Source organism: Eretmochelys imbricata, chromosome 8 (genome assembly GCF_965152235.1).
Source record: "Eretmochelys imbricata isolate rEreImb1 chromosome 8, rEreImb1.hap1, whole genome shotgun sequence".
NCBI classification, from domain to species: domain Eukaryota; kingdom Metazoa; phylum Chordata; order Testudines; family Cheloniidae; genus Eretmochelys; species Eretmochelys imbricata.
In genome coordinates, this window is record NC_135579.1 from 539,780 (window position 1) to 564,626 (window position 24,847).

At 46.9% G+C, this 24,847-nt stretch overlaps 1 protein-coding gene across 5 annotated transcripts; it reads left to right on the forward strand.

The window, feature by feature from the left end:
- Positions 1-170: 170 nt before the first annotated feature.
- Positions 171-20,818, forward strand: BRD8 (bromodomain containing 8). Of its 5 annotated transcripts, XR_013346794.1 has the most exons (23): positions 171-231; positions 435-531; positions 2,305-2,374; positions 2,955-3,004; positions 4,386-4,508; positions 4,629-4,709; positions 5,206-5,270; positions 6,001-6,137; positions 6,485-6,700; positions 8,485-8,629; positions 9,802-10,011; positions 10,469-10,749; positions 11,885-12,325; positions 12,922-13,015; positions 13,217-13,254; positions 13,651-13,865; positions 14,260-14,352; positions 14,634-14,702; positions 16,013-16,190; positions 16,568-16,672; positions 17,601-17,645; positions 19,814-19,989; positions 20,398-20,818. XR_013346794.1 is itself a non-coding variant. In XM_077823553.1 (22 exons), exons 1-22 carry the CDS (start codon positions 213-215, stop codon positions 20,455-20,457), a joined length of 2,832 nt encoding a protein of 943 aa, XP_077679679.1. In that variant the 5' UTR covers positions 171-212; the 3' UTR covers positions 20,458-20,818. The 5 variants fall into 5 exon arrangements, 4 of the variants coding, with proteins under 4 accessions (XP_077679679.1, XP_077679680.1, XP_077679681.1 ...); XM_077823553.1 differs by lacking the exon at positions 19,814-19,989; XM_077823554.1 differs by lacking the exons at positions 9,802-10,011; positions 19,814-19,989.
- The last annotated feature ends 4,029 nt before the right edge of the window (positions 20,819-24,847 follow it).

Here is a 24,847-nt window from a genome sequence, read left to right on the forward strand (position 1 = left end):
TGCCCGCTTAACCAATCAGAACGCGAGCAGCCCTACCGCCAATCACAGGCTGGGACGGGGCTGAGGGAGTCAGAGCGAGGCTGGGGGCGGGGCAAGGTGACGGCGTTTATTTCCCAGCCGCCCATGGGCGCCCGCAGGCCGCTGAGTGAGTGTTTCCCGGCGAGCTTTGCGCTTGGCTCTACCCCCTTCCCGTGGTGGGGCTGTCGGGGAAAATGGCGGCCGGGACGGGGAGTGAGTGAGGGGCGCGAGGCGGGGAGGTGCCGCCTGCGGGACTGGGGCCGAGGCCGGGGGCTGGGGGAATGGGGCTGGGGCTGGGGCTCGGGAGGGGGGGAGACTCGGGGGGCGGGGGCTCGGGAGGGAGGGAGGGAGGGGAGGGGAGGGGAGGGGGGGGGCACCCCACCGCAGCACCCTGAGCTTTCCCTTCTGCCTGGCAGAGCACAAGCTGCTGGGCGCCGGCCCCACGGAGCCATGGTCCGTCCGGGAGAAGCTCTGCCTCGCCTCCTCGGTCATGCGGAGCGGGGACCAGAACTGGTAAGCGGCGAGAGCCTCTCCACGGCTAAAATCCGCCTCCCGGGCGCCGGCCCCACGCGCCGCCGCCTCGCTCGCTCCAGAACCCGACCCGCGGTGGGGCTGGGAGAGCTCACACTGACCAGAGCCCCGGTTCACAGACCTCCTGCTCCAGCCGCAGCGCCTGCAGGGAGAGCATCTCCTGGAGCTCTTCGCTACAGGGAGAAGGACCCGTCGTGACTGAGCCGCGGGCCCATGTCCGGGAAGGACTGAAAGCAGAGTAGAGAGGGTTGAGAATCGAACGACTATCTGTCACGGCAATTGGCTGGATCCATTAACTGTGTCTTTAAAGACTTGTAACTAGGGCTGTTCAGCGATTAAGAAAATTAATTGCATGATTAATCGCACTGTTAAGCAATAATAGAATACCATTTATTTAAATACTTTTGGATGTTTTTTCATTTTCAAATATATTTATTTCAATTACAACAAAATAGGAAGTGTACAGTGCTCACTTTATATTTATTTTTGATGACAAGAATTTGCACTGTAAAAAAACAAAAGCAATCGTATTTTTCAGTTCACCTAATATAAGTCCTGTAGGGCAACCTCTTTATCATGGAAGTTGAACGTACAGATGTAGAATTATGTACAAAAAAAGCTGCATTCAAAAATAAAACAAGGCAAAATTTTAAAGCCTGCAAGTCCACTCAGTCCTACTTGTTCAGCCAATAGCTCAGACAAACAAGTTTGTTTACATTTTTTAGACATAATGCGTCTGCTTCTTGTTTACAATGCCACCTTAAAGTGAGAACAGGCGTTCTCATGGCACTGTTGTAACTGGCATTGCAAGATATTTACATGCTAAATGTGCTAAATATTCATGTGTCCCTTCATGCTTGAACCACCATTCCAGGGGACATGTGTAGATAAGAAGAGGACAGCATTATCTCCTGTAAATGTAAACAAACTTGTTTGTGTTCGTGATTGGCTGAACAAGAAGTAGAACTGAGTGGACTTGCAGGATTTAAAATTTTGCATTGTTTTATTTTTAAAAGCAGCTTTTTTTATAAATAATTCTACATTTGTAAGTTCAACTTCCAGAATAGAGATTGCACTACAGTACTTGTATGAGGTGAATTGAAAAACACTACGAATATTTGCACTTTCAAAATGATAAAAGAAATAATCAAAAATAATATATACTTTGATTTCAGTTACAACACAACACAATATATATGAAAATGTAGAGAAACATCCAAAATATTTAACACATTTCAATTGGTATTCTATTATTTAATAGTGTGGTTAAAAATGAGATTAATCATTAATTTTTTTGAGTTAACTGCAATTAATTGACAGCCCTACTTATTACCATAGTTTTTTCCTCAATTGTGCATGTTTTTGCAGAGTGAGTGTAATGTTGTCCTTAGGGTATTATCAGGAGTCTGAAACTCACTTTCTTCCAAAGGAAGCTTTAGTTTGTTTGGAAATGGACAGATCCCTTCAACAGTCCTAGGGCTAAAACTGGACAATTCCCAAGAATGCACTAGCTAACTTATTTGTATTACGAAAGTCTCTAGGACCCAAGTCAGGGACCAGCACCCTATTGTGCTAGGTCTTGTACAAAGACAGTACCTTTCCCAAAGAGCTTATACTCTTAAGTACCTAGGAAAGTTCTGTACATTACACATGCTATGGCTAAGTGAGCAGTGAGACAGGCTAGCACCCTTCTGCCATGTGTTTGGTGAGGACAGGAAGGCAAGTTTCCAGTCATTTACCTGCTCTTTCTTGCAGGGTATCAGTCAGCAGAGCTATCAAACCCTTTGCAGAGCCAGGCCGCCCACCTGACTGGTTCTCTCAGAAGGTAAGATGCTGGCTTTTGAATTTTGGAAAGGGGCTACAACTTGCCAAGACTGGCTTCTGGGGGTATGGCTGCTTGAAGGTCAGTAACTTGAGATAGCAGGGAAGGAGGTGTTTATCTGGAGGAGATGGGGAATCACTTTTTTAATATTGTCATTTTTCTAGTCCCAATTATGTCCTATGAAGAACTGGTCTTGGTCCAGTTCTAGCCAACCCAATGTCTTTGAGATATTCTTGGCCTGTACCAACTCTGAGAACATCCTGCAGCTGCTCCTCATAACTGTAGTATTTCCCTTCTTAGACACATACATTATTAGGCTGGGGAATCTGCTTTTCTTTCCTCTGGCAGATCGGTATGGACAGGAGCTGGGAGTGGGAGGAAATCCTGGTACGTTGAACCCACTTGCAGTCATAAATGTGACTCCAATGTGTGCAGCTGTGTCCCTATCCATACCTCTGAGAACACACTCAGTGGGTGATAGATCTTTGAAGAGGGGAGCCCAGTACCCACATGAGCTTTGCTGATAGAATTGTCTGTGATGACTGTTCTCTGTGTGCTCTAACTCCCTTTGTTTTTTCCCTAGCACTGTGCATCTCAGTATTCAGAGCTTTTGGAGACCACAGAGACCCCCAAGTAAGTGCAAAGGATGAGGCATGTGGTTTCTGCAACAGCTCTTGGAGGGCTCAACAGTTTATCTGGCAGTGCATTTGCCCGAACTGTTAAAGGAAGAGCAGGCAGGGACAGGGAAATCTAGATGTGATATCTGGGCAGGGAGGGTGACTGCTGCCAAGGGAGGAACAGCTGGGAAGGAAGCATAGAAATATTCACCTAGAATGCTCTTTCTGTTCATCCAGTTTCCTACTTCAGAGGACTAGACCCTTTCAGATCTAAAAGTTTCTGTAACTGGTTACTGTAACATTTATTCCTGAAATGGTACTGTTCATTCATATATATCACTTCCTGCAACTTTTATAATATAGCGCATTGTGGAGCTCCTGAATTATCTTGGCCAGAATTCTCAGCAAAGCTCCCCAAAGTAGCATTTTATGATAGTTGCAGTCCACAGTTAGAAAGATAATGTAACATAATGCATCCCAGTAAGGCAGTAATATTAAACAAGAGTGTATTTCATAAAATATATGGCACTGGTGTTGCACCCAAATAGTTTTGTTTTTTTTATACAAAAAAGTCTTGATCACATGCATTGCCATATAAACCAAAAGCTGTATGCATAAAACTACAGTTCAGAATAAGAAAGGAATCTGGGATTATAAAAGACCAAGCTTTTTCCACTTCTCACTATATGCTGCTCTTTATATACCCATAGCATTTTGGGATTGTGCAGGGAAGAGCAACTGAACCTCCTGTTCTTTCCATCTATACTAACACTACAACAGTTTAGACTGAAATGTTTCAGTCTGTGCTTGGCATAGGCCCAAGTTCTGAGCTAGGGTGCTTATGCTGGCCCTTAACACCCAATGAAATTAGAGGGAAAACATTTCCTAGTAGTAGCTTTTTTTTTATGCTACACATAATTAGCATGTGGAACTCACTGCACAGGTTACTGAAACAAAGAGTAGAATTCAAGAGCGGGATTGAGCATTTATGGATAGTAAGAATCTTATCTGAAGTTATACTAGCTAGGGTAAAAATTTGACAGGAAGGCAAACCCTCCTGCTTCATGGTATGAATCATCCACTTTTCCTTTGAAGATAGGAAGAAACTAGCCCCGTGATGGGGTTTTCTGCACCTTCTGAAGCATTTGGTGCTGGCCACTGTCAGACAGGCGACCTGGCTTGGTCAGCAGGAGGGTGTTTGAGCAGTGTGAGTTCCAGTATTTTCTCTGGGAAAAGAAGGGGAAGAGGTAAACTGGGGACCAGGTTAGTTGCTAAGGAAGAAGCTGATAGGGCATGGCTGGAGTGGTGGGGTTGTGTGGGCAGCAGATGGTGTTTATAGGAGGACTGGGGGTTCCTGTGGTTGGTGCTTGTATCATTTTCCTGTCCTTGTTCTGTAGGAGAAAACGTGGTGAGAAAGGGGAGGTTGTGGAAACCGTGGAAGATGTCATCGTGCGGAAACTGACAGCAGAACGAGTTGAGGAGTTGAAGAAAGTTATCAAGGAGACACAGGAGAAGTATAGGTACATATTAGAGGGGTCAGGCTCTGGTCTGACTGAAGGGAGTGAGTATAGCAGAGGGAACTGAAGAGTGTACATTGCAGGCTTGGTGTGGAGCTGAGGTGACGCTGTGTCTGTTTGCAGGCAGCTGAAGAAGGATGCAGAGCTGATCCAGGCTGGACACATGGATAGCAGACTGGAGGAGCTGTGCAATGACATTGTGGTGTGGGTTATCTTATTATTTCCCTGTTCCAATTCCCCCTGAGATTGTACTTCTCAGAGCCCTTGGGCTTGGGGATATTCCCCCTTCTCTCTGTCTCTCTTTCAGTCATTGCACTCCCAGGCTTGGGAGGAATAGCTAAGCTGGACAGATGCTCTGGCTTTTAAGGGTTATATTTGGAATGGGAGCGCAAGCCAATATGGAGTGACTCTTGGAGCTCTCCAGCACTGGCATAAGGAGCCTGGTGCAGGCTTGCAGTGTCCTGTTGGCATCATCTTGGGTGTAGAGCTGAGTGAGACTCCCTGGAATGTCTCTCATTCCCTGACTGAAGCCTGACTACTCCTTTGCTCAGGGCAATCGGCCCTTAGCTAGGAGGGACGTCTCATTGACATATGAAGACTATGGAACAGATGTCTGACCTGCTGGCCCTGGGGGAGGCACCAGGTGGCTTTTGGGTCCCGGGGGCATTGTGCCACCAAGTACTTTGTTTGCTTTGTTCAGGAAGAAAAAAATGGAAGAAGAGGAGGCAGAGGTGAAAAGGAAGGCTACAGATGCTGCTTATCAGGGTGAGATGGGACTAACACACAGGAGCGCTTGTTTATTTAAAAAAAAAAAAAATTTGGGGTGAATTTAAGGCTGGTTAGGATCCAGCCCTGAGAAAGGGAGGAACCTGCAGAGGCCCAGGTAAGAAGAACCTGGATACTCTGCTCTCCTTGGCTCAGGGTTAGGAGGAAGAGGGATGCACGCAATTTTCAACACCATATTGTAAAAGTGCAAAATGAGGAGAGTTGAAAGAGGAACCCATAAAGTAAAAATGCCCCATTAGGCAAGGGGGAGAGCTGGATGCAGTCCTTTGCAGAAAAGGCACCTGAAGGGAAGCAGGAGAATGGCCTGATAAGGAATATTAGAAATGGACCGGGAGTAAGACTCTCACTAGTCATGGAAGATAAAACTTACATTCATGCCTGAAGGTGCAGCAGCAGAAAGATGGGTTAAATATTCAGAACAACTTAGTAGCTTTCGGGACAGTTCAGCCATGGAACCAGTGGTAGGGGAGCTTGTGCAGACCCTGCCACTGGGCAGGTTCAAAGCAGGGATCCATCAGCCATTCATTAGGGATGGCATATGATGGTCAGCCTTGCTGTGGTACAGGAGTTGAATTAGGTGACTTTGTGGCAATCACTGTAACTGAAGTGGTTGATTTGGTGGTGTCTGCTAGGCCAGAAGCAGAACTGATTCCAAGGAAGTTTCCCAGCTGGAGCCTTGGGGTCTCACTTTCTTTCCATTCTCTTCCAGCTCGTCAGGCAGTTAAGAACCCCCCACGAAGGTTGACCGGTGTGATGGTCCGCTCTCCTGCAGGTTCATCCTCCCCTGGAAGAGACTATGCTCTGGGGGACTTGTCTCAGCAAGCTGTGGAGGAGACCAGCCCAGGGGTAAGGATGCTTCCCCTGGTAAGAGAGAAAGCAGCAGGGACTGGGGAGCTCTGTGCAGCTTAGGAGTGCCCCTTGCCTTGCCCTATCTTAGTGCTGTAGTATGGCCAGTGTGCAGTATCATCCAGGATACAAATTCCCTTCAGTGTCTGTGATGAGGTAATGGAGCAGGTATCTGGGGCAAAGGCAGGGAGTGAAAAGGTGAAGGCACATGCCTGGAGCGGTGCAGTGAATGAATGGAGCAGGCCCCTGGGGTGTGCTGGGTCAGTGGCCTTGGGGGAAGGGATAAGTGGGTCTAGTCAGTATGGTGAAGGTGTGGCTTTGAACAGTGTGGTTTTTCTCTTTCTCAGGTAACTCCAGGGACATTGCCCAGCACCCCAGTTGCCTCCTTCATTGGGATCCCTGACACCCCTCCAGGCTCAGCTCCCCTGGATGCCCCCATAACCCCAGTCACTGATGATTCACCCCAGAAAAAGATACTAGGACAGAAAGCAACTCCGCCTCCTTCCCCTCTGCTCTCGGAGCTACTGAAGAAGGGCAGCCTCCTCCCCACAAGCCCCAGGCTGGTATGGAGCACTCTGCTCACATATACAAACATACTGATGAATTTATGCTTCAGACTCTTGCACTGAATAGGAGAGCTGTAAAGGGCTTGCAAGATCTGGATAGTTGTTGAAGATTCCAGCACAGGGAAAATCCTAAAGCTGTCATTAAACCCTGTGAGCCACAAAGGTGGAACTTTTTCCTTGTGAATTCAGGACTGAAGAGGTTGGGTAACTCAGGGCTAGTCTTTGCTATCAGCTGCTGGAATCGATGCAACGGTTGTCGATTTAGCAGGTCTAGTGAAGACCCACTAAATCGATGGCAGAGCGCTCTCTGGTCAACCCTGATATTCCACCTCTTGGTAAGCCGACTGGAGAGCTTCTCCTGTTGATGCAGCGTAGTGTGGACACCGCAATAAGTCGACCTAAGCTACGTCAACTTCAGCTACATTATTCACATAGCTGGAGTAGCGTAACTTAGGCCAACTTACCCTGGTAGTGAAGACAAGCCCTCTGAAAGCAAACTGTCCCCTTTGGGACCTGAAGAGTTGGAGTAGCAGACTGCCATTGAGTGACACTGCACTCAGAAGGGAGATCAGAGCAGAACCCCTAGTTAGTCTACTTGGAGGCCTTGTATCTGTATCTGCTTGTCCGCATCTCAGCCCAAAGTTGAATTTTAATTTTCAACAAAAATCAGCTTTACTTATAAGTAGGGAGGTCAAACAAATGCCCTTTATGCAAATAAAAACTGAGACCAGGATTGACAGGTTTGTCCTGTCCTGGACTAGTCCCTCAATGGCTCATGTCCATAGCCTAGACAGTTGTTAAAATAACCACTGTTGCTAACACCAGTTCAACCCTACTGGTGTTAATGATGTTGGGATCCCTAGTATTAGAGGGGCAACCAGTTGCTGACACTCTTCAGTAACTTGTTTCTTAGATCTGTTCTGAAAATGGAGTCAGCAGCCATCAGCCTGTCTCCGCTTTGGTTCCTAATGTTAACCTTGGTGGAGCTAAATAGGTGTTAATATGGGAAACTTCTAAAAAACTGTCCCTCATGTAGATGGGTGGCTAGTGAGGCTGAGGACTTCTCACAGGTGCGGAGAAGTTTGGCTCACAAAGAAGTGAGAGACTTAGAGAAAGGGATAGGACCACCTCAATCAGAGAGGCAGGTGTTGCTGCTGCCTCACTTCCAGTCCCCTCCACTTGCAGAAATGCAGTTGGCTGGGGTAACTCTTCCGTACTGTTCTCTGGAGTTCTCATCCAGCAGTACGCCAACTTAAGGTATGGGGAAAACCGGGTAAGGCGTTTGGCAGTTTAAGTATTACAGGGGGTTTCTTGCATTAACAATGCCATTTGGCATCCATTTTCAACTCTGTCATTTGCTCGAGGTTACACAGTGAGCCAGTTACTGCCCCTCTCACTTCCTCAGTTTTCCCATCTGCAAAGTGAGGCTGTTTCCCTGCCACTTAAGGGGTTGTGAGATTTAAATACTGATATTTGTAAAGCAGTTTGGGATCCTTGGGTAGAGGGTCTAGAGCACAGCAAATAATGCACTCACTCTGACTTGCAAGGCAACAGCCACATGGCATCTGTTTCAAATGATTGTAATCAAATATTTCAACCAGCCATGTTTGTGTGTCAAAGCAAAATGCACCTCAGTCAGAGGCTGGACTGGGTTGAAATGTGCAGAAGAGGCTCTGATCCACAGATTGGTGGATATATTAACGGGGTGCATATCTAGGGGAGAATCAGTGATGTGAACATGTCTCCAGCCCAGGAGCTTCATCTGTGTCCTCCTTTGGCAGGTTGGTGAAAACGAGATGGCAGTGACTTCTGGTCACATGAATAGCTCAGGAGTCCTCCTGGAGGTAGGAGGGGTCCTTCCAGTGCTGCATGGTGGGGAAATGCAGTTGGCATCTGGTGCTGTCCCTGCATCCCCTGCTGCTTCAGGTAACCCACACAGACTCTCTTCATAGTTCTCTCTTCTGGGGCACCTGAGGCTTTGGTCTGCGAAATATAGTTTCATAGACGGTTCTATAATAAACCCTTTTCAGGATGGGGTCCAAAGACAGCCAGGCTGTCTGCTCATCACAGTCCATTAAGAAATCCATTGACACTTCTTTGCTTTCTTTAAAATGACTCTAATCCTGGCAGAGAACGAAGCTGCAAAAACACTGGATGATAGGAATTGCCAGGCTGGATCAGATCATGGTCTTATAGTCTGGTCTCTTGTCTCTAACAATGGCCAACACCAGAAGCTTCAGGATAGGGAGGATGGCCTAGTAGATAGGAAACCTGGTTCAACTACGGATTTCTTGTAAACTTTGGCAAGTCATTTAATCTGCCCTTTGCCTCAGTTCCGAGGTATTGTGATGGAAAAAAACCACTAATTATTGTGAGGCATTTGGATATCATGGTGCTGAGGGCCAGGTGAACAGGTAGACACACAGGTGCAAGAATATCTGCAGTGAACAGTTACAGAACAGCCTGTCCATGGGAAGCTTTCTTCCTGCCCTTGGCCAGTTACTGGTTTTCTCCTGCTTTCTGAAGCAGGAGAGGTTATGCCTTTTATACATGTTTTATCCTATCCAATGTGAATGTTCTTTCTGCTTTCTGAATGTCTGATCTTTTGAATCCTGCTATCGGAGCTGAAGTGGTTCAGTAAATTCGTGCTGGAAGTAGGATTTAAGATGCATAGCAGCCCTTGAACCAGGAGGCAGCTGTCAGGACTAATTTGCAAAGAGAATCTCTCTTTTATTCTTCCCTCACTCTGATCACTAGGAACTGCATTCTTCCTAGTTCACACCATGTGGCTCTATTTGCGGCAAGTTTTTTAAAGAGGGCCCTTAACATCTTTTGCATGTGTGGTGTAGCCTCTGCAGTCTCTTTACATTAAACTCATGGTGTTCCCATAGTCTCTGCATGGTTCTGGCTCAGACTGCATACCTTAGAGTCATGCATTTCTGACACAGTCTACCAGCATGGCTCTCTGCCCATAGGTCATTTACAGTACCTTGGGCTCAGGAGGGAGCAGTCAGTCCATGAAGTCTGGTGATTGCATTGGAGAGCTCAATGGCTGTTGCTTCTTGCTCATGTGCTTTTTCCCTGTTGTACTCTGTCAGGTGCTCCTACTCTTTCTCGGCTTCTAGAAGCTGGTCCTGCACAGTTCACCACACCTCTTGCTTCCTTCTCTGCTGTTGCCAGCGAACCTCCAGCTAAACTCCTGCCACCCCCTGTAGAGTCTGTGTCCCAGGCAACCATTGCCATGATGCCCACGCTGTCAGCACCATCCGTTGTGCCACCAGCTGCAACTCCAGAAAGCGTAGTGACAGGTGCGTTCCTGAACTACGCACTCATGGGTGGCTTAGTACTTGAAAGCAGCGCTTCCCAAAGGCTCAAACAGATAGAGATGTGAGCTGGGGCTTCTACCTCACCTCAGATGCTGGTGAGGGAGCATGGGCATGTAAAGCTGATTCCTAGATGGGTGGCCGAGCTGGGGTTCCTGAGGAGAGGTGCTGGATGGGGTTTACAAGGGAATATGCTGGGTGGGCTGGCTGCTGGCATGGTGTGCTGGATCATGATACAAGAACTAGGTTCCTGATTTGCATCCATTATTGGGTAGCAAGCAAATTGCCCTGTGTGTGTCTTTATCCTTTTTGGCCATACTGCTGTGGGTGGGCTTGGGCTATGTGAGAGAGGCTGCTGCTCTTTTCCACCTTAATGGTCACTGATGCTGGCAGGCTTTCACCTGACTGGTCTCTGAGTTGTCATTCTCTTATCCTTATCCAGTGAGCCAGTCAGACAATTGTGTTTCCATGGAGGCAGTGTCTGATCCCCACACAGTGACGGTGTCTATGGACAGCAGTGAAATCTCCATGATCATTGATTCCATCAAGAAGGAGTGTCTGGGTACTGATGCTGGCAGTGCTGCTGGGCCTTCCAAAGATCACGGCATGGATGGGAAAGAAGACCTGGATCTCGCTGAGAAGATGGACATTGCAGTCTCCTATACTGGGGAAGAGCTGGACTTTGAAACTGTTGGAGATATTATAGCCATCATTGAGGACAAGGTAAATGTCAAAGCAGGCTGGGAAGCCAACTGCATTTCTCTCCAGGGCCTGGATGTATTTATCTCAGTTGTTACACAGAAGCAGGATTAGGAAGTATTTCTTGCTCATTCAACGATCTTCACCTGCCTATTTCCTCCCTGTCTGTCCAAGTTATTAAGTTCCAGTCCCCTGGCAACCCCCTAGTATGCTGGCAACAGCTGTGTAGTGTGGTGTTGCACTCAGAGGAAACCCTTGGGTTTCAGCTGGCACCAACATTGAATGGGGAACAGATCCCAGACAGACAAACAGATAAGTGCTACTAGCACTATGTAGTCCCGGAAGCCCCATGTTTCTGAGCGTGAAGGCCCCAAGCTCTGCCAAGGAGTCTCCTGGGCCACAAGTACAGGCAGCTGAATCTTATTTCTCCATATCATTCAGTACTTGACGAGACCAAGGAACCTGGTACTGAGTGGCTAGTAGGGAACCTTAAATCATTGCTAGCAATCTGTGATGTACTTGGCCCAAAGTGGGAGTTACCCATCTGAAGACACAATATATGTGGCCTGTCCATGGGTGTCGGGACCTGTTAATGTCTTCTCAGTAATGGCTCTTCCCAGCTCCTTAATACCCCTGTTTTAACAGCCAGCTCATAAGGTTTTGAGAAGCCATGTTAGCATGGGCTGCTGGTGACCCAGCCATTGGGGGGGGCTAGCCCCTCCCCTTCTGCCTTCCCCTTCAGGAGCCAGAGCACTCCCACATGGCCCCCAGCGCTGGGCAGCCAGGGGCAAGGCCCCAGAGCACCAGGCCAGGCACAGCCCCAGCCACCCTGAATCCCTGCAGAAGGCAGGCCAGCCAGAGCAGAGTGTTGGGAACCGCAGGAAGAAGGTGCCTGGACCGTGGGTGGGGCCATGTTAGGCTGTTTGGGGAGGCACAGTCTACCCCTACCTATGATACCCGCTGCCCATGCATGCTGGTTTATTGTTTAGGAATTAAACTGATGCAGCCGTTGCAGCTTCCTCAGCGCTGGGTCACTGTGGCCCTGGCCTGTTAGATAGAGATGTGTTTGGGGTGGGAAGGGCTCTCTGGCTGAACCAGTGCAGGGGTTCTGCTCTCCTTGCTGACCTTTGCTTGTACTGCTGTCTTTGTTTTGGTAAAGGTAGATGACCATCCTGAAGTCCTGGATGTAGCAGCAGTTGAAGCTGCTTTGTCTTTCTGTGAAGAGACTGATGACCCTCAGGCCTTGACTGGCCCATGGGAGCATCCGATTCAGCAGGACCACGAGAAACAGGCACAGATCCCCCATGTGGCAGTGACTGTGAAGCAGGAGAGGCGAGACTGTGACGAACCAGAGGCAAAGGAAATCCAAGACCTAATAAGCATTGGGGAGCTGGGGTCAGAAATAAAGATGGAATCTGCAGAGCTGGAGCAGAACGAATTGAACTCTGCAGGAGCCATGCAAATAGCAGAAACACCTGAGCTCAGGAGTCGAGAGACAGAGGAGCAGCAGAAAGCAGCTGCTGTTGTGGGAGAGAACTCTGAAACGGAGACAGAATCAGCCAAGGGAGAAGCAGCAACACACAGTACGGTGAAGATAGAGGTACATAGGTGGGGAGGATGTGTTGGACTGGTGTGGTTGAAAGCAGGTAACCGTTGGCAGTCAAGGAAAAGCAGCTCAAACATAGGGGTCCATTCCTTCTCTGGAGATGTCTCTTCAGTGAGTACGCTTGGAGCAGAGTAGTGACTTTCTTTGTGGGTTATGACTATTGCTGTGCGAGAGAGACTGAGGACAAGTATTAATATTTGGTGGCATGGGCCCCTTGGTGAGGGCCTTACATGCTAATTTTTTGGTGGGGAGGGATAGCTCAGTGGTTTGAGTATTGGCCAGCTAAACCCAGGGTTGTGAGTTCAATCCTTGAGGGGGCTGTTTAGGGATCTGGGGCAAAAATTGGGGATTGGTCCTGCTTTGAGCAGGGGGTTGGACTAGATGACCTCCTGAGGTCCCTTCCAACCCTAATATTCTATTCTATGATCTTTGAAGCCCTGAATGTATAATAAGTATATCTTTGCGCTGTCTGCTGCCAGTCCATGTGCAGAATTGCTGTTGTCCCGGCATTCTGTGAAAACCCACTGTCTGTCTGGGACTGGGTTTGGGGTAGTGAGATACTTAAATTTGTGCATTTCTGTTCCCTCCAGATACCACCTGATGATGATTCATCCCCTCCACATGTCCTAAATGCAAGTGATGACTCCTCACAGGCTGATGTTCAGCACAAATTTGAGCTGTCAGGTAATTTAACTGGGCTAGGATATCTTTTACCTGCAACTTTAAAGTCCATTCAGCTAGTGTGGTCTGGTTCAGCATGGGGTGAAGATAATCTATGGAGAAATAGGGAATAATTAATTTGGAAGGGGAGGGTACTGGTGCAGGAGGGGACGTTCTAAAAACTGCTCCTGGAAATGAAAATTTTGCTCTGTCTTTTCCTCCCAGAATCGATGAAGGAAGAGACCCGAGCTGTTTTTGGGAAGGTAAATGGCCTTGAACTACTTGAGTCCAGTGGTTTAAAATGAGTTTGATACCGTTATGTTGCTGCTGCCTCTCAGCTCTCACACAGTGGATAGGAAAACCAGTGGGTGCCGCGTTCTCCGCCTGCGCACGTGCCCCCACCGAGTAGGAGAGGGCGCCAGTATGTATCTGCATCTGATATCTGTAGCTTAAAGGGACTCACTCCAGGCCCTTGTAATACTTTGTGGCAAGGATTTCAGTGTTTGTGCAAATGCCCCTAGAACTGGCTAGCAGCTGTGATACAGGGCTCCACTCTGCTTACTGAAACAGTCATCTTTTGGAGGCGGTGACCCAGGCATTGTTACTGATAGCTGCATTTTGATTAGGTTAAATTGATGGAATTTGATCTTATATCTCAGGATGCTCAGGGTGAAGATGAGGATGAGGATGGTGCCAGTGAGGCTGCCAGTCTGGAGGAACCCAAGGAGGAAGACCAGGGTGAGGGGTACCTATCGGAAATGGATAATGAGCCCCCTGTGAGTGAGAGTGATGATGGCTTCAGTATCCATAATGCACCTTTGCAGTCACACACGCTAGCTGATTCCATCCCCAGCAGCCCTGCCTCCTCGCAGTTGTGAGTATCAGTGAAACCTTCAGCCACCCACAATGCAAATCTCAGTCCATGCTGGGGAAAGAGTATGGGATTATCTCATTTCTGTGTGTTGCTGGCTGATTGGGCCTGTGGTGGAGATTGGCTGCTGATCTGTCTGGCTCCTGTGGTCTCCTTACTCCCAGGAGCATTGTGCAGACAACTCCATCGAGCCAGCTCACAGGAGACAGGTGTGGCTTCCTTTCCTTTGGCTTGCACGGAGCAATGTGGGTAGATCCAGGGCTGACTGAAATTAGGCTGCTGCCGCAGTGCAACATTGGAGCTTGTTGAAGGAAGTCTTGCACCTGGCAATGACCCTGTGCATTTGGCTAGGGGCTCCAGTGCATCCCGCTCTGACAGTCCTCCCTTTTCTCCTTAGCTCTGTTTGCAGTGAGGACCAGGAAGCGATTCAAGCCCAGAAGATCTGGAAAAAAGCTATTATGCTAGTTTGGAGAGCAGCAGCCAATCACAGGTAAGTGGACTTGATCCTATCTGGACTGGTAGGAAGTCGGGACCTGTGCCCAGCAAGCTGAAGAGGGGAATTATTTGCTCTCCTGTTCCCCAGGTTGGTCTCCACTAGTGCTTGGGCACTCCCCACATCTGTCTGGTGGTGGTTGACCAGAAGGGCATCCGTGTATGAAACAAGTGCTTAGTGGTTCTGTCTGGCAGAGCATGCTCCACCCTCAGACCAGGCGTTCACTCTGTTACCAGCGAGGGGACTGACTGCTCACAGTTGCCTTCTTCTCCCTGCAGATATGCCAATGTCTTCCTACAGCCTGTGACCGATGATATAGCACCAGGCTACCACAGTATTGTGCAGAGGTAAGTGGCCCAGCTGTCGTTGCCGTCAGATTCTGTCTGACATGTCTGTATTGGAGTCTCTGGCAGGGGATTACTAAGCCTCAGCACACAGTCAGATTGCAAGGTGGGAAAAGAAGCTCATTACCATTGTCAGTCAGTGGAAAAAAGGCTTCCCCAGGACAGGTACATGTTCATTTACAGAAGAGTCTGTGTTCTCCGATTGGATGGGGTGCACAGAAGTTGTGTTCAGAACAGTGTGTCGGTGGTACAATAAATGGCTGTTGCCCTCCTGTCCCAACTTAGTCCCTGCTGGCCTTAGTCTGTACGTTTATTTTCATCGTCTAGTCTCGCCTGCACATCGGAGGTCACAGAACCTCATTTACCCACTTCTGTAATGGGCCCATAAATTCTGGCTAAGCTATTTGAGTCCTCAAGTCTTGACTTAGACTCCAAGTTACAGAGAATTCACCATTTACTCTAATTCAAACCTGCAAGTGACCCATGCCTCACCCTGCAGAGGGGGGTGAAACTGCTCAGGGTCTCTACCAATCTGGGGAAAAAATTCCTTCCTACCCCAAATAGGGCAATCACTTAGACCCTGAGCATGTGGCAAGACCTACCAGCCAGACATCTGTTAAAGAATGCTTTGTAGTAATTCAGAGCCCTTCCTCCCCCCCCGCCAGTATGCTGTCTCCAGCCACTGGAGATACTTGCAGTTAGCAATTGCGGATGAGCCATATGCCATTATAGGCAGCCTCCTCATACCATCCCCATGATGGGTTAGCGACACTCCCCCCCACCCCACCCCACCCCCACGCACCCCTCAGCTCCTTTAAAGAGCTGATCTACTGTCATCTACATCCTGCCAGGCAACTCTCTTCAAATATATTACTAGAACCACCTGCCAGCTCAAGCAGTGCCTCATGCACCATCTGTGGGCTCTGCACTAGCTCCCTTCCCATTAATGCCAGGAGCAAACACCTCTGTTGGGCACCCCACAGTACAGCCCCAGAGTTGCTAAGGATTAACGCTCTCTTTGAACCCATTCAGAAGATGGCATCTCATCTCACTTCCTGTCCTGAGTCTAGAACCATTGATGTCAGGGAAGGCCTGTTTGACCATGATGGTGCTAGACAGACTAGCTGGAGTTATTGGACTCCTGACATAGAATCATAGAACCGGGAGTAAGCTCAAGAGGTCACAGAGTCCAGTCCCCTGCACTTGTGGCAGGACTAATTATCTAGACCAAGCTTTTTGGGAAGAGAAGAGTTGTGGAGGATAGACCATGTTAGTTTTTCTTACTGCTGCTTCTAACTGCATTTCATTCACAGGCCAATGGATTTATCTACCATTAAGAAAAATATTGAGAATGGGCTGATCCGAACCACAGCTGAGTTCCAGCGTGACATTATGCTGATGTTCCAGAATGCAGTCATGTACAACAGCTCTGACCATGATGTATACCACATGGCTGTGGAGATGCAGCGAGATGTCTTGGAGCAGATCCAGGTAAAGGCTTGAGCTGAGGGCAGTGTTGGACAGAACTTATGCACTGGTTGATATGGGAGGTACTGAGCAGGTCTGTAGGAAGAGGCTACTCGGCTCTGAGTGCCTGCTGCTTTTTTGTGCCCTCTAGAATTTCCCACTGGGTTGGCAAGTCCCAGCTGATAGTTAAAGTTAACTTGATGAGTTTGTGTGGCTTTTTTACTCTTCCCTCAGAATGACTTGTAGCTCTTTAGGGCTGGGGGGAGCTTACGATGAGAAGCAAACTAGAAATTGAAGTCCCCTCCAAAGTGGTCATGCTCGACCTTATGGTTTGTGGGAGTAATGCCACTAACTGAGCTTGTTTCACTTGATACCATAACTGAATATGTGGTTTCATGCAGCAATTTCTGGCCACGCAGCTGATCATGCAGACATCAGAGTCCGGGATCAGTGCAAAGAGCCTGCGTGGGCGAGATTCCACTCGGAAACAAGATGCTTCAGAGAAGGTGAGGGGAAAAGGAGGCTGGTGATTTATGCTTTTGTGTGAGAGAGGGATTCCTTCAGGAGGATCCTACTGAGCTGCAGAAGAGGGTCACCTAATCAGACCCTGGGGTGCATAAATGCAGTTGGGGTTAGACTAGCTCAGAGATCCTTATGTGAACAAACCTCTCTGGAAATGTGACCCTCAGTTAGAGTTTAGAGGTGGCAGCTGTAGGTTACCACATAGACAACTTTTGTGAATCACCCCAGCAATTGTGATAGTTCTGTCCTTTTGTTTGTATTAAAGTAGTAATCGGAACCTTAAAGAAGCAGGGGGTGGTTTGGAGGAGTCCCTGCCTGGCAGGGAGATTGGGGTGGAGAATCAAGAACTGGAGAAATGCTCCAGTGTCCCTCCCTTGGATGGTCTGGTTTGCCGATTTTTAGATCCAGAAGAGACTGTTGTGATCATCTAGTCTGATCTCATGTGTAACGCAGGCCAGAGAACCTCACCCAATAATTCTTGCATCAAGCTTAACTTGTTGCTGAAGTAATGTGTATCTTAGCTAGGCATCCAGTCTTGATTAAATCATTTCATATGGTAGCAACTGATGTATCCTGTCATCTGGGAGCTACATAGCTGCTGTGGGAAATAGAGGCTGAGTGCACAGAGCTCCAAAGTGGCGTTGGGACACAGCAGACCTTGATTGGAAACAACGTGGTGGAGTGAAGGGAAATTCCTGTCCTAGTGTTCTTGCTGTCACAGAATCCTCACTTGGTGGTCCTTCCTTTTCCCCTAATTATTTATTTGTTTCTATGTGATATCTTGCGGGAGGGAAACTTTCGGGTGCCTGCTTCTCTGCCTTTATGAGCATGCAGGTTGTGTGGCTTCTGTAGGGTGTTTGCATGTTCATATCTGTGCAATCTGATCAGTAAATCTCTTTGGCCTTTTGACAGGACAGCGTCCCCATGGGCTCTCCTGCCTTCCTTCTCTCTCTCTTTGTAAGTATTGAGTGACTGCGGCAGGTAACTGTGAGCTGGAAGGTACTGCTGGCTCCTTGTCTGGGGGATTGTGGCACACTCACAGAATCTGTGGCGTTGTAGCGATGCATTAAACTAGTGGATGTACATCTAGGGTCATCAAATAAGAAACTTCTCAATCCCATTGCCCTCAGGGTAGGGAACGGCTTTTGCCTTTCCTTCTGGTTTGCGGGGTTGCGGCACAGTCATCTACTTCCCTTTTCTCCCGTGATTTTTGTCTTAGTTTCTCCCCACGTAAATGGGAAGACAGATCTGTTGTGCTGTTTTTTGTGGAATATGTGGGCCCAGAGAGTCAAAGGTGTTAAAGCAGGGATCAGCAACCTTTCAGAGGTGGTGTGCCAAGTCTTCACTTATTCACTCTAATTTAAGGTTTTGTGTGCCAGTAATACATTTTAACATTTTTAGAAGGTCTCTTTCTATAAGTCTATAATATATAACTAAACTATTGTATGTAAAGTAAATAAGGTTTTTAAAATATTTAAGAAGCTTCATTTAAAATTAAATTTAAAATGCAGAGCCCCCTGGATCGGTGGCCAGGACTCAGGTAGTGTGAGTGCCACTGACAATCAGCTTGCGTGCCGCAGGTTGCCTACCCCTGTATTAAAGGGACCCTGTCATAGTACAACATTAAACAGTTACACAAGGCTTGGGGTGTAACAGAGACCTTGGCCACCTTAGTTCATTAAAAATCTTTTTAACATTTTACTAAAGATGCAATAAAGAAGGAAAAACATGTGAAGTATTAGGTAGGGCTGTCAGTTTAACAGTATCCCCTATTCCCTTTCCCTTTAGCACTAGAGCGTTTAAGGAAAACTGCCAGTCTTTTATATGGTATTAAAGAATGGTGGTAATTGTCTTTTAAAGTCCGATCCTGTTTGCTTTGGAACAAGACACATGCGGGGAGAGAGAGAAAAGAACAGCAAAGTCAAAAGAGGGTCAAATACTCAGATGCTGGGGTGCATGGAGACACTGGTTAGAATAGCTCTGCGATCATTATGTGAACCAGCCTCTCTGGAAATGCGGCTTCTGGTGCTGACTCTGACTTGCTGCTTCTCTGCTAGAGAAACACAGGCCCTGCACGTGGCCTTATCACCCATTCCAAAACCTGGCAAACTTGTACCTCTGTTGGACTGTTTAGGGCATTGCTCTTGGCTCCCTTTGATTGCAGTGTTACAAAACACGCAGTCTTCGCTGGTGAAGCCAGTCTGTTAAACAAAAGGAGATGGGTAGGAAAGAGAAGAAATGAGGTGGGGAAGGATAAGGATACCTGAGGAGAAGAGTGACAAAAGGAACCAAGACCTCCCGTAGCAGGTGGGATTTAGGATTTAGCTGGAGCCAGTGGAGGTCTGTGTAATCTGGATCCCTCTCTCTAGCCAGGTCTGATCAGGACACCCCTCAGGATCAAGATGACACAGGCGTAAAAGTGGGTTCTAGGAAACGGTGGTGGTGGCAGCAGCCATGATGGTGAAGCGCCAACCAGTCCACTGGTACTTCAGCCAGCTTGATTCTCCCCATTGTCTGTCCTTTTTGAAGGACCCAAGAGGGAGTGATGGGCAGAACAGCTGGTACCCTGGTGGTCTTGTACACCACTTAGGCCTAATTTCCCACACATCGATTTTAATCTATTGATTTCCACTCCCAAACTCTTGTTTACCAAACATGATAATACAGTAGGCCTTTTTGTTTAGACTAATTCAGTCTTTGTCTCAGTTTCATACCTTTTCCTATACTCTTTTTTTTTATGGGAGACTGGAACATTTAATAAACTTTATACACTCTTCCCCAGTTGAGCTCCCCATTGGGATTGGCCTGCTAGACCCCAAATTATTACAATGGGTCAAATGCAGCACTGCAGATTCTTATACACTTCACACCTGTTCATGCATATATAGGAGCCCTCCTCCTCCCATCCAGGACAGTGTGCACTGAGAGCAGGCTACAGGACTGGGGGGATCTGCTCTGATCTTTGTTTCATGGATCCAGAAGCAACCACAGGCCTCTTTAGGCACCTCTGCTGTGCCTCTCGGCTCATTTGGGAGAGCCTGGAAAAGCACTTCCTTTCCTGGGAGCTCAGGCCCTTGAGCTGGGAACAGAAGTTTTGAGGGTTTGTTTTCTCACACATCTGTTAGATAGAGATGCTGCCTCTGCTGAAATGCTTGTCAGCCAGAGGGAGAGGGATCCGATGAGAAGAAGCCCTCCAGTTGCCCTGCACTCATGGAGAGTAGCTGTGCGGAGAAGCTAGGGAGCTAGAGCCAGGGTCACCAAGCTGGAGGAACACTTCCTATAGGGATGAGCAGCTGGTCAGGTATGTTAGCCCGCAGTCCCCTCTTCCCATTTGAACAGCTCATCTGGAATGTTTCACATAATAAAAAGCAGCACTGTATTAGCCCCAAAAAGCCTGTCTCTCCAGGTGAGAAGCAGCTGAACTTTTGTCTCTTCCTGCTTTCAGTAGACCATAGAGGCATTGGGATTCTGAGTCCCCAGTGGGACTTCATATATTTAGACCCACATTGAAGACCTTCCTACAAGAGTCAAGGAAGTCTCCCCTGCCTATCTTACAGCAGACTGCAGTGTACTTCCCTCCCCTAGCTTCCAGTAAGCAGAGAGCTTTGTCTTCCATCTGTGCAGTTTCCCAGTTCCTTGAGTAGGGAAGGAAGCTTTTTCCATCCTTGCTAATACTAGACCTTTTTCCTTTTGTTTGCATCTTGATTAGGATGGGGGAACCCGAGGGCGTCGCTGTGCCATTGAGGCTGACATGAAGATGAAGAAATAAGGCTGTAGGCAGGAGGCAAGGCACTACTTGGCATCTTGAGCCAAGGTGTGAGCACCATGCCTGCCCATCTCACAGAATAGGGGAAGAGCTGAATGCAGGCAGGATTCTTGCTGAGGCCTGTTCCACTGTCCTGGCTCATCTACATGGAAAACAGTGTCCTCTCTGATAAGTGTAAGCTGAAGAAACTTCTCTGGAAAGGAAGAGCAGCCCCCACTGCCTGTTCTAGGGCAGCAGTCTCAGGCCACGTCTGTGTCCCAATGTTAGCTAGCTAGCTGGTGGCTAGGACATACTGTAATGTGAAGTGTACAGATTTTTATTAGTGAAGTGTAAATGTGTATAATAAAGTATGGGTGAGAATCCAGGGTTTGTGTGTGTGTATAATGTGTTTGTATTGACTCATGTCTGTGTGCATCACTGACCTCTGTTGAAGGAAATTAAACTGATTTAGAATCATGTACATAGCACTTCTTATATTCATGGATCCTGAAGTACTTTCCAGTTGTTTGCATATACCACCAGCGGCTGAAATGTGGCCACCTCTGGATTGGAGAAGAGCATCTAATGCCCAGAATGTTGCACCATAGTGGGGTAGGAAGGAGAGGGAATTCGGACAAGTGCATCAGGATATGACCTTGCTCTTATGAAGAGGACCAGAGGCTCTTTAATCTGCAAGAAGTGTCAGAACCTCAGCATTTAAAGTCTAATTTGAGACTTACGCACTGTAAATGTACATTCCTCATGTGATCCCATAGGCCATAAATTCTGCAGGTTTTGTTTTGGACTGTATTTGCTGCTTCCTGAGTTTGCAGTAGGCAGGGGAATGGGCTGCCTTACGTACTTACCCACCCTGTACCTTGCACTGTATTTAGTCCTCTCACCCAGGGATGCAGGAGCCAGAGGGCCTGTCTACACTACCAGCTGGATCGATGGGCAGCGATCGATCCAGTGGGGGTCGATTTATCATGTCTAGTACAAACACGATAAATCAACCGCCAATCGTTCTAGCATCAACTCCAGTACTCCACCTCAACGAGAAGCGCAAGGGGACTTGACAGGAGAGCGTCTCCCATCAACACATCTCAGTGAAGACACTGTGGTAAGTAGCTGAAGTCGACGTACATAGATCAATTCCTCCCTTCACCACCACCACCACCCCTCCCCGCCCGAGAGTCAAGAATTTAAAGCCAGAAGACACCACTAGATCATCTAGTCTGGCCACCTATATTTCACTGGTTACCCCTATATTGAATCAAATAATTTGTTTCACTAAAGTATAACTTCCAGAAAGGCATCCAATCTTAATTTGAAGACCTGAAGAGAGGACAAATCTACAACTGTTGGTAGTTCTAATCGTTAATCAACCTCACTGTTAAAATTTGTCTAATCTGAATTTGGCTGCAGTTTCCAGCTACTGGTCCTTTTTATGTCCATCTCTGTCAAATTAGAGAGTCTTTTAGAATCATGTATTTTCTCCCTTCGAAGGTACTTTTTAGACTAGAATTGTCACCTCTCAATCTTTTTGGTAAACTAAACAAACTTACAGTGAGAGGCAAAGAGCTCAGGCATTTTTCCAGCCCTGAAATAATGTTCGTAGCTCTCTTGTGCATCCTCTACATTTTTTTCAACATCCTTTTTGCAGAGATTGGCACCAGAATTGGCACAGTATTCCAGTATGGGTACCAAAGCCATACGTGGAGGCAAGATCTCACAACTACTACTCCCCTGTTGATACATCAGGTATCACATTAGCCCTTCTTGCCACAGCAGTGCAGTGGAAGCTCATGTTTAGTTGCTTGATACTATGACTGAGTCCTTTGCAGAGTGACTACCCTCCAGCATGGTCCCCCGTTTTATAGGTATGGCCTGTATTCTTTGTTCACAGATGTATGACCTTGTACTTGACTGTATTAAAATGCATTTTCTTTGAATAGGTCCAGCTTACTGAGGTATCTGGATGGGTCTGTTTCACTACCCTGTCATCATTGTTTACTGCTCTGCCAATCTTTGTGTCATCTATAAAATTGTGATTTTTATATTTGCTTCCAGATCACTGATGAAATGTTGAATAGCATCAGACTTAGCACCAATCCCTGTGGAACCCCAATAGAAACTCCACCAGTCAACGATTTCCTATTGACAACTACTTGTTGAGATCTATTAGAACATAAGAACGGCCATACTGGGTCAGACCAAAGGTCCCTCTAGCCCAGTATCCTGTCTTCTGACAGAGGCAATGCGAGGTGCCCGAGAGGGAATGAACAGAACAGGTAATCAAGTGATCCATCCCCTGTTGCCCATTCCCAGCTTCTGGCAAACCGAGGTGAGCAACACCATCCCTGCCTGTCCTGGCTAATAGCCATTGATGGACCTATCCTTCATGAACTTATCTAGTTCTTTTTCGAACCCTGTTATAGTCTTGGCTTTCACAATATCCCCTGGCAAGGAGTTCCACAGGTTGACTGTGCATTGTGTGAAGAATAGTTCTTTTGTTTGAAACCTGCTGCCTGTTTCATTTGGTGACCTCTCCTTGTGTTATGAGAAGGAGTAAATAACACTTCCTTATTTACTTTCTCCACACCAGTCATGGTTTTATAGACCTGTATCATATCCCCCATTAGTCATCTTTTTCAAGATGAAAAGTCTCAGTCTTATTAATCGCTCCTCATATGGCAGCCATTCCATACCCCTAATCATTTTTGTTGTCCTTGTCTAAAGCTTTTCCAATTCCAATAACTTTTTTGAGATGGGGCGACCACATCTGCACAGAGTATTCAAGATGTGGGTGTACCATGGATTTATATAGAGGCAGTATGGTATTTTCTGTCTTATCTATCCCTTTTTTAATGATTCCCAACATTCGGTTTGCTTTTTTGACTGCCGCTGCACATTGAGTGGATGTTTTCGGAGAACTATCCACAATGACTCCAAGCTCTGTCTTGCGTAGTAGCAGCCAATTTAGACTCCATCATTTTACAGGTATAGTTGAGATTGTTTTCCAATGTGCATTACTTTGCTTTTATCAACATTGAATTTCATCTGCCATTTTGTTGCCCAATCCCCCAGTTTTGAGATCCTTTTGTAGCTCTTCGCAGTCTGCCTGGGATGTAACTATCTTGAGTAGTTTTGTATCATCTGCAAATTTTGCCACCTCATGGTTTACCCCCTTTTCCAATTCATTTATGAATATGTTGAATAGGACTGGTCCCAGTACAGACCCGTGGGGGACACCACTATTTACCCCTTTCCATTCTGAAAACTGGCCATTTATTCCTACCCTTTGTTAACTAGTTAAAAGATAGGAAACAATCCACGAGAGGACCTTCCCTCTTATCCCATGACCACTTTCTTTGCTTAAGAGCCTTTGCTGAGAGACCTTGTCAAAGGCTTTCTGAAAATCTAAGTACACTATATCCACTGGATCACCCTTGTCCACATGCTTGTTGACCCCCTCAAAGAATTCTAGTAGATTGCCGAGGCATGATTTCCCTTTACAAAAACCATGTTGACTCTTCCTTCATCTGTGTCTGACAATTTTGATCACTATAGTTTCAACCAGTTTGCCCGATACTGAAGTCAGGCTTACTGTCCTGTAATTGCTGGGATCGACTCTGGAGCCCTTTTTAAAAATTGGCGTCACATTAGCTATCCTCCAGTCATTTGGTACAGAAGCTGATTTAAATGGTAGGTTACAAACTACAATTAGTTTGCAATTTCACATTTGAGTTCCTTCAGAACTCTGGGGTGAATACCAGCTGGTCCTGGTGACTTATTACTGTTTAGTTTATCAATTTATTCCAAACCCCCCTCTAATGACACCTCAATCTGGGACAGTTCCTCAGATTTGTCACCTAAAAAGAATGGCTCAGTTTTGGGAATCTCCCTCACATCCTCAGCTGGGAAGACCGATGCAGATAATTCATTTCATTTCTCCACAATGGCCTTATTGTCCTTGAGTGCTCCTTTAGCATCTCGATCGTCCAGTAGCCCCACTGTTTGTTTAGCAGGCTTCCTGCTTCTGAGGTACTTCAAAAAGTAATAGCAATTTTTTTTTTTAGTCTTTCGTTAGCTGTTCTTCAAATTCTTTTTTGGCCTTCCTAATTATATTTTTACACTGCATTTGCCAGAGTTTATGCTCCTTTCTATTTTCCTCACTAGACTTTAACTTCCACTTTTTAAAGGATGCCTTTTTTTCCTCTGACTGCTTCTTTAACTTTTGTTTAGCCACGGTGGCTCTTCTTTGGTCCTCTTACTATGTTTTTTAATTTGGGGTATACATTTAAGTTGAGCTTCTATTATGGTGTCTTTAAAAAGTTTCCATGCAGCTTGCGGGGATTTCACTTTTAGCACTGTACCTTTTAATTTCTGTTTAACTAACTTCCTCATTTTTGTG